Below are 13,286 nucleotides of genomic sequence, written 5' to 3'. Positions count from 1 at the left end.
TGCAAAGTAAAAACGGCGTTTGATAGTTCGTTTATTAAACCTAGCGCAAAACCGACAACCAGTGAAGTAGTGGTCTGGGCCTAGGCAAGCAATACAATAGGAATGGAAGTCCTTATGAGGTATTTGCTTCCCACAAGAAATGCAATTGTTAACTTTTTCTGACATCGGACTGAGGCAAGAAAATGTTCCCCAATGGGGTACTTAGCTTTATTGAAGACTTCGGACTGAAATTCAAATCGAAAATCTCAGGTGTCGGCCGACCGGCATTTGCGAACTGCTTCTGCTCCGGGCACCGCCCGGCAAGAAAGACTGAAGAAAATGGTGTCAGATGCCTCTTATATACCCCTGGCGCACTAACGTTAGGGAAGAAGTGACAGCAACCGATGCCGGACCAAGACTTTGGAATTCAGGCTGACTGCGGGACCGCCTGACGGCAGGATAACCCAAGTCTGATGACTGCAGCAGGGTAACATGATGAACATCCTGGTTCAAGGCCTTAAAAAGTACCTCAGTCTTGCAAGGCTACAATGCTGTCCACACCTTCAGACCACAAAATGAACATGTGAGAACCAAAGGAGGTGGTGTTTCTATCTATATTAAAGATAAATTCACCTCTTGTCTAGTCAGACTGGGCAACTCCCTGGAGTTACTCCAAGTTCAGATTAAGGTGGATAGGATGCCCATTCAAGTCATAGCCAGTTATAGATCCCTCTCCATAGGTCATGACAAGCAGGAAACCTACTTGACCAAACTGGAGATAATCCAAATATTACCGAACACTCTGGTTATGGGGGATTTCAATTATCTCACCATCAACTGGGAAATCTACACTAACCCTAACCCACTAGCAGAAAAGTTCCTTGACTTTGTTAACTTAAATGCCCTGTAACAAATTTTTCATACCCCGACAAGAGGAACATACATACTACATCTGGTCATCACTAACATTTCAAACGGATGCACTACCGCAACCATTGGACCATCATTAGTTAAATCTGACCACAAATCTGCCACCTTCAAGCTGACACTAACACTAAAACTCACAAAAGGCAAAATCAGACCAAGAAACTTAACCAAGGCAAAGTGTACCCTTCTAGGTGAAGGTATAAATGCATTCTGAGCCCCATCCCAGCTGGAAGTGATAACTACACCGAACCTTACACAAAAGCCCTGTACAATCACTTGCATAACTGTATAAACTCTGCTGTACCAGAAAGAATCAAAGCCAGAGCCCCAAGTAAAAACAAGCTGTAATGGTGGACACCCGGCATCAACAAATTTTACAATAAATGCAAAAGGTTGCTGTCCATGAAAACAAAGGCAAGACCCCAGCAAAGGAAAAGCACCCTCCTCTTCCTCAACAGGCAAGTAAGACAACTTGTCAAACCCATTAAGGGCCTCTGAGAAAATCTTAGCTAGCACAGCCAAGGATAACCATAAGGCCTTTTACAGCTATGTACATAGCCTAAAATGTAGGACCCAAGCATGTGCAGAACTAGTGACCAATGGTATCTCACACACACTGACCCCACAGAGATAGCAAACCTACTAGCGGATAGGTTTGGTGAATATTTCACACCCCTATCCCCTCCAAATCTATCACAAACCTTGCCCCAAACTTCCCCTCACCCTACATATCTGAAGAATAGATCATCAAAGCCTTGTTTAAGGCAAAAAAAAACAAAGACTCTGTGGGACCATATGGCATCCCATACTCTCGTCTAAACAGGCTAAAACATGAACTAACATCACCATTATATACCCTTATCAATCATAGTCTAACTACAGGCTTTGTTCCTGCAGAATGGAGAAGAGGAACAGTTATTCCCCTCCACAAAGGTGGCCTAGCAACAAACCCGGGGAATTACAGATCCATAAACATGACCAGCCTCATCTGCAAGGCTATGGAATGTATCATTATGGACCTCAGAAGTAAAGACATAGGTGATCTCCAAACCCTGGATTCTACCCAATTCAACTTTGTCAAGGGCAGGTCTTGCCTGTTAAATCTTGTGGGTTTTTTTGAAAATGTGACCAGGGCCATTGATGGGGTAAATCTGTCCACACAGCATGCCTCAACTTGGCAAAGGCTTTTGACACAATCCCAAACTCAGTTATTACTGGTAAACTTAGCAAACTGAATGTAAACCCCTTCATTGTAAGATGGGTTGCTAACTGACTCCCAAGCCAGAGACACACTATCAAAGTGGGCAACTCCACATCAACCAAGAGACCTGTTACCAACAGGGTGCCACTAGGGTCAGTGCTAGGCTGTCTGTTGTTTGGTATATACTTCTCAAAAGTTCAGGTCAAAACTAAGGAGTTGTGTCTGACCAAGTTTGCAGAGGACTGCAAACTGGGTGCAATTATTGAATCCCCATCTGATATCAGTATACACCAGGAGGGTCTTATGCAGACCAAAGACTGGTGTCTTAGTCATGATCTCAAACTAAATGCAAAGAAATGCATTATCATTTTCTTTGGCACAAACAATGTCCCTTCACAATATCAAGTCAACAACAATACCCTAAGTACCCACAAAGTGGTAAGGGACTTGAGTTCACAAGTTGACCGCGACCTTAACTTCAACCACCACGTGTCTAGTGTAGTAAGGAAGGCTTTTTATGTAGCACAGTTGATTAGAAAAGGCATCGCCTTGAGAACAAAAGAGGTTATAACCCCTGTATACTCGGCACTAATCAGGCCCATAATTGAGTATAACACCCCATTCAGCATGTACCATACAAAACACCTGGAGCAACTGGAGAGACCTCAGAGCTTTCTAACAAAGAAGATCAAGGGACTCTAGCACATGTTGTACACAGACCGACTAAAGTCCCTATCATTTTACTCTGTGGTATATAGACTTCTTAGGGGAGAATTATGCCTGGCTTGCAAAGCAATCTCAGACCCAAACCTAATGAAAATGCTGCATATCTATAAATCAAGCGGGACTAGGGCCACCCATTCCATGAATCTAAATATGGTCTGCTATTTAAATAGGACATACTGGAGGGACAGATTTGTCTCCCAGTGACTGCCACATCTTTGAGATAGGCTACCTATTATGTGAAACAGAGCAACTTTATGACACTGTTCAAAAGGAACCTGGACAAGTGGATGGGGCACCATAAATTCTCACTGGGAATAGTGCCCATAAACCTCCTGTACATGGGCAGTGATTGCAAAATGCAATCTTGGGTATTAACTAACATTTCTATGGTATTACATTAGGATGAAACGGCTAGGCTCGAAATGATTCTCGGGTCGACAGCTTAGTAATCTCCTATGATCCTATGATCCATATATATATATATATATATATATATATAGAGAGAGAGAGAGAGAGATGTCATATATATCATAATACATATATATTTATAGACACACACACACACACACACACACACACACACACACACACACACACACACACACACCAAAACCCACATGCATGCATGTATGTCTAGCTGTTGCTGCCCTTCATGAAAACAAGATAACATATATTCTGAACCTCTAATTTTCTGGACGTACCACATAGCGGCAGATGAAAAAGCCAAGGACTTGTACCGCACTCATTCCTTGGGTCTGCAAAATGTCCTTTTTTTCTGTTTCCCACCATACATAGCTATGAATTGGTAGTGATAACGGACAGATGAATGACCACTGATGTATGTGGTCAGAGCATTTCCACTGCTCCACAATCCATTGCAGACTGTTTGCTTGGCAAACACCACTCTCCACTTGCTTGAATTTTTGAAGGGAGGGGTTAGATTCCAGTTTTTATGTATCACCCATTTCTACAAAAGGAATCTTTCTCCCTAATAGTTAGTTCTCTGACATTCTTTCTGTGCCAAACTCTGGCTGATTGTTTTATGGATAGAAGATTTACTTAATGTCCATCAGCTGGTGGGACAATTCAGATTAAATACCGAGAGAGATTAAGAACATTTTAGAAAAAAGCACACAATATGTAAATTAAATGGAACATCAAAGAGCAAAATCTTACATGAAAACAACTTTGAGAACTAGCACAACAACCTGTAGCAGTTATCAGACAAAGCTGAATCATGGCTCTTATCCTACATGTTAATAGTGGTGGCATACAACTGCAAGTAAAATAAAACAGTTTGCATGAATTATAAAATGAATAACTATACCAGAGGTAATGACACATTCTGTGACTGAAAATAAGCCCATCTGTTAGCACCAGTCAATTTAATGATAAACGAAAACAAGAGAGGAATTTACTCAGACAGAGCAGTTACAAATGAAGGTGCTAGTGCAGTCATGACAGAGGCTGTGTGTTTAACAATGAAAAGCTATTCACTGCATGTGACACTCGGTATAGTCTGGTAGTGTTTATAATATCAGTACAGTCAATGCATACTGTAATCTAAGAGCTACACTTAGAAATGCAGTTTTCAAGAGTCTAAAGCCCATCATCACAAACACTGAATGAAATTAAAATATGCATTAACTACTGTTAGTACCAGCTCTTACTCTGTTGTCACTATTCTTCATGTCCAGCTTTTCATCATATTTTGTGTTCTCTCTGTCTCTATCACATATACACTCTCAGCTTTCCAAAGCCCTGTTAGTCACTTTAGCAGTCTGTACAAACTATATGACCACTGCAACTGCCTGCAAGCTAAAGAAATTTTCAGAAGCATTGTGATGGAGTACAGCATAATAGATCAGTTCAGAGACCTCTAATTATCAGGAGATGACACTGTCTCCCATAAAATTCATTGAGCATAATTCCCCAGTGGTCCAGAAATTCAAATATTACCTAAGAAAAAGATTGAACCTAGTAAATCTGACAAAACAAATGTAATATAAGCAAAGCAACATGATTTAGAGATTTATATCGCAAACTACACAATTACAAGTCAGTTATCGATACTTAAAAATGTACAGCTCCATACCTTAGTCACTCATAAGTAATTTTGTTTCAGTTTACTATTTAATAATCTTTAAGTTCACTATAAAATGCTTGTTTTAGAGTTCTAATAACATTTTCTCACCTTTACCAAGTTGCATGTGTAATAGGAACAGCTGCTTTGTCTGTCATCTCATATAGTATACAATTACAGTGGAATGTAATGCTAAGCCAGCAAATAAATGTTTATGTTGGTTTAAGAGACAATACAAAAAATCTTTTGCACTGCATAGCAACAGATATCATCTTAGTATGAAATCCAAAATCATCTGCAAAAATGTAGGAAGCTAGAAAGATGAATTTCCAATAACAAAGAATGAAAACATTAAAAAGCACCCTTGTTCTACAGAGTATGTACATACCTAGTTCCATAATGGACCTCATTGTATTATGAATATACCACTTATTCCAAATGTCATACCTCATTACAAATGTTGAGTACCAAGATTTGCATAATCTAGACTACTGCACAAAAAACCAAAGACAAGCAAAGAATAATCCACGACCTTGAAGAAAGGAACCAGAACTCTGCTAAAGTCCACAAGGCTGTATTTTTATTTCTGAAGTGTTCCAAAAGTCACAGATAAAATCACACTGAAGTATTCCAAAAGTCACAGATAAAATCACACAAGCGCTTTCGCTCAGGCAGTCCTGAGCTTTATCAAGTGAAAACAAAATGCAGTATGCAGTAACCTCCATTAAATAGCCTAGCAATTATACAATTAATTAATTAGTAAGTCTAGTACTAAGGTGTGGTGCTTTGGAGTTGGATGTTGAAAAAGTTAGTCATTATACCAACTCAAAAAATGAAATGTTTACAACTGACCAAGCCCCAAATCTGGGTTTACACAATCAAAACCCTACTAATATTGAGGGTAACTGCACTATTTTAAGGAGAAACAACTTTGCCATATACAATTACACGGACATGAACCTTCCTACAAATGCTTTTGATATTTTCACCCGAGGGTTACATTTTGTCCCAACTAAACCCATGAATTTAACACAAGCTCTGATAGATTTAAAAATGTTTACCAGAGCTTTAAATTTAAATTTGATTTTTAAAGGGCAAACACTTAATGCAGCAGGCCCAACGCGTACAAGTCTCTTTAACCCCCCACTACACCCAATAATTCTCTTCTTTGAAAAGTTAGTGGAGAATGACTTCAGGAAAGTATATAATAATCAAGAAATTCTACTTCATCCAAATTTTTCTGAACAAGAAATGAATTTTATTGAACACTTGCATGAAGAAAAAATCAGGGTCATGAAACCTGATAAAGGAGGGGAAATTGTCCTTATGTTCTCAGAGGACTACGAAGCCCACATGCACATTATGTTGCAGAATGACGAACAATACAAGACGGTTTCACAAACGAGATCAATATAGCCTTTGCTGAGATTAAGTACTATCTTACTGACCTTCTATTACAACAGGCCATCAATGAAAAGGTCTATAACTACTTACATGTGGAAAAGCCCAGAATACCAGTCATCTTTGGGATACCTAAAACCCATAAAGGAATAAATCCACTACAATTCCGGCCGATTGTATCAGGAGCAGGTGGAGTGACTGAGCCCTGGGAAAATTTATTGATTACATGACTAAAGAATACACGTCTTTATTGTCCCACGTTTGCAAGGATTCTTGGCACTTCCTCCGGGACATTCCCACCTCTTGCTACTCCCCAGACACCTTAATGGTCACAGTGGACATCAAAGATCTGTTTTCCAGCATCCCTCATCAAATAGGTTTGGAATGGTTTGCCCAATTTCTAGGCCAGAAGACAACCCTTAGTAACAAAATGTCCAACTTGCTTACCGAAATGATGGAGATGGTTTTGTCCAACAACTTCATCTTTTTTAATGGTGAATTATACCGGCAACGCAAGGGGTTGCCATGGGGCATCTTGTGCATCCTTCTACGCAAATGTAATATTGCACATGTGGGAGCATACATTCGTTCTAATACCCCATGGAAAGATCACATTCTGTTCTACAGACGCTATTTGGATGACATCTGTATTTTATGGTCTGGCTCTGAAGGAACCTATCTGAATTCCTTATACACATCAATTCAACAACGAATTTCCTACAATTCACACACACAGTGGATCAGCACGAACTTCATTATCTGGACATCACTCTTTACAAGGAGTACAATCAGAAAACTTTCCATTCCAAACTACATCGCAAGGCAACATTTTCTAACTCCTTGCTACACTTGAAAGTGCCCACCCACCATATCAAAAGAGGGGATCATTAAGGGCAGCTCATCAGAGCAAGTAGAATATGCAGTACGGAGAAAGATTTTGATTCTGAGGTGGAATTTTGAAAAACTTTTTTTGGAGAGAGGTTACCCTCTGGAACTATTTCTAACTCTAGCAGCAGAGGTAAAATCTGCACGACATTCCCCCTACAAACCAATACTAGGGGTTTGTACCAGTGACCAACAATACACAAAACAAGGATACTGTTCACACTAACAGTTTTGCACACACATACTCATCAAATTCCTATGAATTGGAAGAAACAATCTTACACCACTGCGCGGTTTTAACCCTCTTTGAAGAACTAAAAGACTATATACCACCTAAACCCAGTTTTGTTCGTAAAAGAGGGGCCAATCTAAAGGAATTATTTGAAAGAAATCAAAGAAAAAAGATGAAGGTAAAACAACCAAGGCTGGGCACTTTCAGATGTGGTGCTTGTGCCCAATGTCATGCCATATCTAAAGAAACAGCACCATACCTCCCGTCTAGGAACTACAAGATACACCCCACTGGATTTTACACCTGTGCCTCTAGAGGGTCGTATACTTGGGGATGTGCACCAACTGTCAAAGTTTCTATGTGGGCAAAACTGAGAGGGAATTAAGGAAACGATTCACGAGCATCTTTATGACATGACCAGGAAGAAGGAAACCAATGCCTTCTATAAACACTCACTCTCCTGCCCAGATCCCAAAATTCAGTTTCTAGTTCTGGAACAGGTTGAGCCAGATGCAAGAGGTGGTGACTGGGAATCCACCTTGGGCTACCGTGAACTATTATGGCAGTTGAGACTGAATGCAGGGAAGCCACCAGGTCTGAATGGGATGATCAGCATTAAACCGGTCCTCAAGCTTAGGAGGGCTAGGTTATAACTCTCATACTTGACCCCCTTCATACTACAGCATCCCCACACAGCATATTAAATTACTGAACATCCACGGTTTTAGGATTCTGACTAATAAATCAAATTCTATATGAAATGGTATATGGATGGGCATCAAAAATATCTCACGCACATTTCATTGCATGTCTTTATCAGTGCAAAGTAATAATAAAAAGAAAAAATTTTAACAATTCACTGACAATCCAAACACATCTTTAAGCATATTCCTTAACAATCTACAACCCCAACCAGACTTCAGACTTTTATGTTCTGAAACCTAGGAAACTGGTATTTTAAAATGTTTTTATGGTTAGTCATTTTATTTAAGTGCAGATGTTGTTGCAAACATTTCATTTTTTGAGTTGGTATAATGACTAACTTTTTCAACATCCAACTCCAAAGCACCACACCTTAGTACTAGACTTACTAATTAATTAATTGTATAATTGCTAGGCTATTTAATGGAGGTTACTGCATACTGCATTTTGTTTTCACTTGATAAAGCTCAGGACTGCCTGAGCGAAAGCGCTTGTGTGATTTTATCTGTGACTTTTGGAATACTTCAGTGTGATTTTATCTGTGACTTTTGGAACACTTCAGAAATAAAAATACAGCCTTGTGGACTTTAGCAGAGTTCTGGTTCCTTTCTTCAAGGTCGTGGATAATCTAGACTACTGCTAAATATTTGCTTCAAGACAGCTCCAGTAGAAACCATTCCATTTTATATGGTTTGGAAACAGTTAAATTTGAATAAAAATATATCACAAAAAAAAAAAAAAAAAAAAGAAACCATTCCATTCTCAGAACAATGCATTAATTAATAACTGAGTAGACACATTGTATACATGAAACCAAGTAGATTTAGTTGACTAACAGTCTATCTTCTGACTGGACTGCACCCCAAAGATTATTACCAAATGTAAGGATGATAGAGAGCTTTACACTTTTTTGTTCAAGAATCAAGAGGCAAAGCTAAAAATAATAGGAAGGGGACATACCCCCACAATCAGGGAGCATTTAAAATATTACTCTAAATCAATTATAAAGTTACTAGAGCAACAGCTTTCTTATCATCATGGATTTGTTGAACAGTAAGAGCTAAGAAATCTAATGTCAGGCATTACTGACTGTAATCCTGAGATTTACTAGAATGTCACAAAAAGTACAAGGGAGGGGTTAAAAATACGAGGCAAAATCAGGAGCATTCTTCAAAATCAGGGGCAGCTGAAAGGTACGCCAAGAGGATATGCAAGATCGTATGGGTTACATTTAGTATTTATAAAAAAACAGTCCAATCAAAACATTTTCATTGTTAAAACTTCACAGACCCCCAGACTTCAGCTGATGTGAAATTTAGAAAGTTATTATGGCTTAACTTCTGTGCAATTACAACGTTGGAGCTAAACGTAAAAGCTGAAGGGGGCATGTAGCCCCCACATTAGATAGTGTTGAACTTTGTTTGCATCAGTCTAAAATTGTTTCTGATTTTTCATTGGTGATTTGAACAGCTGCTCTGTCAATGCATGCGGGGTCAACGTGTCAATGAATATTGCTCAATCTGCTGCTCATTGAATTAGTTATTGATCTTCGGTCATATGTTTGAGCCAAGAGTTCGCCATCAATTGTTGTTTTGATGGGTTGCCAAGTCAGGTTAGGATCTTGATGTGAATCCCAAAAATCGAGTCCGTAAGCGTTGCGCACTTATTTTATTATTTCACTTATTATTTTGAGACAAAGGCCAGCTGTCACTTGTCTCGCAAAATACTTTCAAAACGTACTCGGTATCAGTGGAGTGCATCTGTTTATGACTATCACAAACTAATGACTCATTGCGAGTAACCCAACAAAGAGCCAAGATCCTAAATTAAAAAGGAGTCTGGTTTAATTCTACGAACAAAAAGTGCAGCGCAGCCTAGACACACCAGAACAGTTTGCTTCTGTTTTCAGCTGCCAGCAAACTCTCGTCAGCTTTTTGTTTTCCAACACTATTCTGGCAGGGGTTGGCAGGTGAAGAATGGGTCATTTTGGTCAGAGTGGAATTTAGGAATCAGATCTAATGGCAGCATCACGGTGCGTCTGAACTATGAACCCCTTTTCTACGAGCTCCTGACTCTAACTGCAAAGACGACAGCACTGTCACACGATTATACCAGGAGTCCACATACTGACAAGGTTCTGGCCCGGACAGTTTATTGCAAAACAGGTACATATACATATCTGTCATCCTTAAATATCTCCTGTTGACTTTCCTCAAAATATCGCTCTATCCCTAGAATAAGTTGTGATTTCGTGACACAGTAAGGACTGTCATTATTAAATAATGTCATGAATTATAGATGCAGCCTTTTTTATTCTTCCGAAAATGCATGCTAGCACGGTTACTTTCCCCCAGATTATTTCAGGCTCTGCCACTAGGGAATACTTTGGAAGCTGCGGGGAGCTGCGGGCAATTAAGAAGTGCATCTTCCAATTAATTTCTTTAAGTTAAATCAAAAGTAGATTATGTGTCCTTCACCGGCAAATGTTCTGTTGTTGCTTCTAACGCAACCCTTCTTTCCAAAAACCGAGTCCAAAATGTTGCAACCCCCAACACTAGTTGCTGTCCCCTTTGCCGCGATAAACACCAGATTCACTAAACGTTACCTCCTTATGAGGAATGTTCTTCATTTCGAGTCTGAAAAGTCGGTGTTCCTGGCTGCTGCACTTAAAGTGTCTGTCACACGCTCTATGTTATGAATTTTCCTAATAATACATGGTAACATTGATAAAAAGCATCATCAATTCTTCAAAAGAACATTTTGTAAGTATTAAGCAACGCACTTAAAGCATCTTGTGAGCTTCCTAGCTGAAGTTTTGCCAATCCGTCCCTTGTTAGGAGGGGCAGTGTTCCAGTTCCACATTTTGGGGACTGGAGGTTTTGGGCTATGCAATTCAGGCTTAAAATCACATGTATATGGACATGAACGGGAAACCGCTGTTTCCTAGGTTGCAGCATCCTGTTGTATTGCTGTCTTTACCCGAACCCATAAAGGACTTTAACCTTTCACTTCTTAGATCCCAGTAGTCAGCCTTTCGCTTGCATCAAATTATTAGTTTAGCTGTTACAGGCGCTTTACCTGACACATGTCCTTTATAAAATAATATTTATTGCACTGTTAATTCTTGATATTTGGATATGGTTGCGTTTTTTAGATTTCCATGAAGGAGGTGGGTGTCTGTATCCTGGATGCCCTATTGCAGCTTTTCAAACCAGAAACACACATACAGGTGTCATGATTTCAAGGGGGGGGGGGGAGAAGCACCGTGTGCTTGTGGGGTTCCGGTGCACACATGTACGTTAAGTCAAGATACAGGAACTTGCAAATCTGTTTTTCTGACTGATAAGATTGAAAAGGCGCTTTTAAAACTTCATTAGTCTTCGGCGCCTCTGAAAGTGGCTTTGTATAGGTGGACTCTAACGACTAGATAAGTAAGTGTAATCTGCAAAATAACTGCATACACAGAAACAGTGGCAGATTTCATTTCAGATTTTCTCAGTAGCATTCAAACTGTAACACATAGATCTCAACCTTTTAGTCCCAAAATGAGAAACACTAGCCCTCAAGACGTGGCACAAATGGGTAAAATGTGGAACACATACTAACGGCTTACTAATAACTTCAACCAAGAAGGTCATAGGATGGTTAAATAAGATGGCTTTACTTAAAAAACATCTTGTAATGAATTAATATGATTCATTTCTATTTACCATGAATATCAATTAAAAAAAATTCCTAACACTGAATGTGTGACAGACACTTTCAATGTGGAACTTCGAGGAACATGAACTTTTTAGGACCCTAAATGAGGTGCATTCCTCATAATGAGGTGCACTTGAGTGGTATGCTGCAGCACAATGTACTAATGCACCTAACCCCACAGATACTTAGCATCTGCTGTGCATTCTTTGAACTCCTACCTCAAACAGCTGGGGGACTTCCTTTCTCGCAAGGTACTCCTTCGCTTCGTTGGTATTCATTACTGTCCTTCTAGTATTATTTGCTCCACGATCGGATTATGGTAGTCCTTCTGGTGTTTTACTTGTAGCGTTGTCTTCCGATTAAATACGACTTCCCAGTGTGCTTGAGCTGACAGCTGCACAAGGGGGTGGGAGGAGGTTGTTATATTCAGTAGGTGTACACATCAGCTATTGCTCATACACTTATATGCCTAATGCAATGCGTGCCTAGTACCATAGTTAGACACCACTGCCGGATGTCATTGCTACATTGCTGGTCACCATCATTTGCAGAGCAGCAGATACTAGTGTCACTGAATGGCACAACATAAGTAATCTGCTGCAGCTAGTTATGAGGATATTCCGCTTGTATGGATGTTGTCTCCAGTGCTGCAGAAATCTAGGCTGAAATAGACAAATCGGAGAAAAAGCTTCTCACTCTTACGGAAGGGTGTTAAACCTTTTTTCTTGCCTCTCACTCAGGGTAATCAGACTGATGCCCCACTCTTTTCAGTATTACAGTGATGTTCGCTGTCATGTGTTAAAACGCCCACCATTGCCTAAGATGTGGGCCAGGAAACACTAAAGACGAATCGCCAGGGAAAACAGTTATCAGTGCAAAGATGTAAAGCGTAACACGGTAAAAGCAAACGAAATTCTGCAAGACCAGCTTCATGTCCTCCGTGTATCTGACATGATACAGTAGGTCGATGAAATATTAGAAATGATTTGCTGACTAGGGAAATATAAACTGGCAACCGGCATCTCTGGAGACGTGGCATACTGCCACAGTGTGCCAAGACACTGGAAGCAACTTGTGCAACTAAGGAAATCACTTATTTAAAGAACTGGGTGTGGTTTGCAAACAAAATGTGAAAATGAAATACAATTTATTTTAGAAAATTCAGCAGTTACTTTGCAAAAGTAATCTAACAGATCCCCGAAGTTAGCTAAGTGCCATGGGGAGACAAGCCTTTGAACCAGGTTGGAAGCATTATCGATTCCGTTCCTTAGGACTGGATTTACATTGGCTACATATTTGTAGTGCTAAAAAGAGATCTCTTTTACTTCTACACTGACTGTGCAGTCATACTCTCAACTGTATTTCATTTCACAGGCTGTCGCTGATTGGCCCCATAATTGTGGTCATTTTCTTATAAATGTTGTGGTTTTCGGACAAATATTTTATGA

At 39.7% G+C, this 13,286-nt stretch overlaps 1 protein-coding gene across 1 annotated transcript in view; it reads right to left on the bottom strand.

The window, feature by feature from the left end:
* AK5 (adenylate kinase 5) overlaps positions 1 to 12,857 on the bottom strand; it is a 656,899-nt gene extending 644,042 nt beyond the window's left edge. Inside the window, exon 1 of the mRNA XM_044086845.1 lies at positions 12,057 to 12,857. Within this exon, the coding sequence (XP_043942780.1) occupies positions 12,057 to 12,116 (60 nt within the window). The 5' untranslated portion in view covers positions 12,117 to 12,857. The remainder of the gene's footprint in view (positions 1 to 12,056) is intronic.
* Positions 12,858 to 13,286: the final 429 nt, after the last annotated feature.

This window comes from Protopterus annectens, chromosome 10.part0, assembly GCF_019279795.1.
Source record: "Protopterus annectens isolate FY-2018-M chromosome 10.part0, PAN1.0, whole genome shotgun sequence".
NCBI lineage: Eukaryota > Metazoa > Chordata > Ceratodontiformes > Protopteridae > Protopterus > Protopterus annectens.
This window is presented reverse-complemented; position numbering and strand designations above follow the sequence as displayed.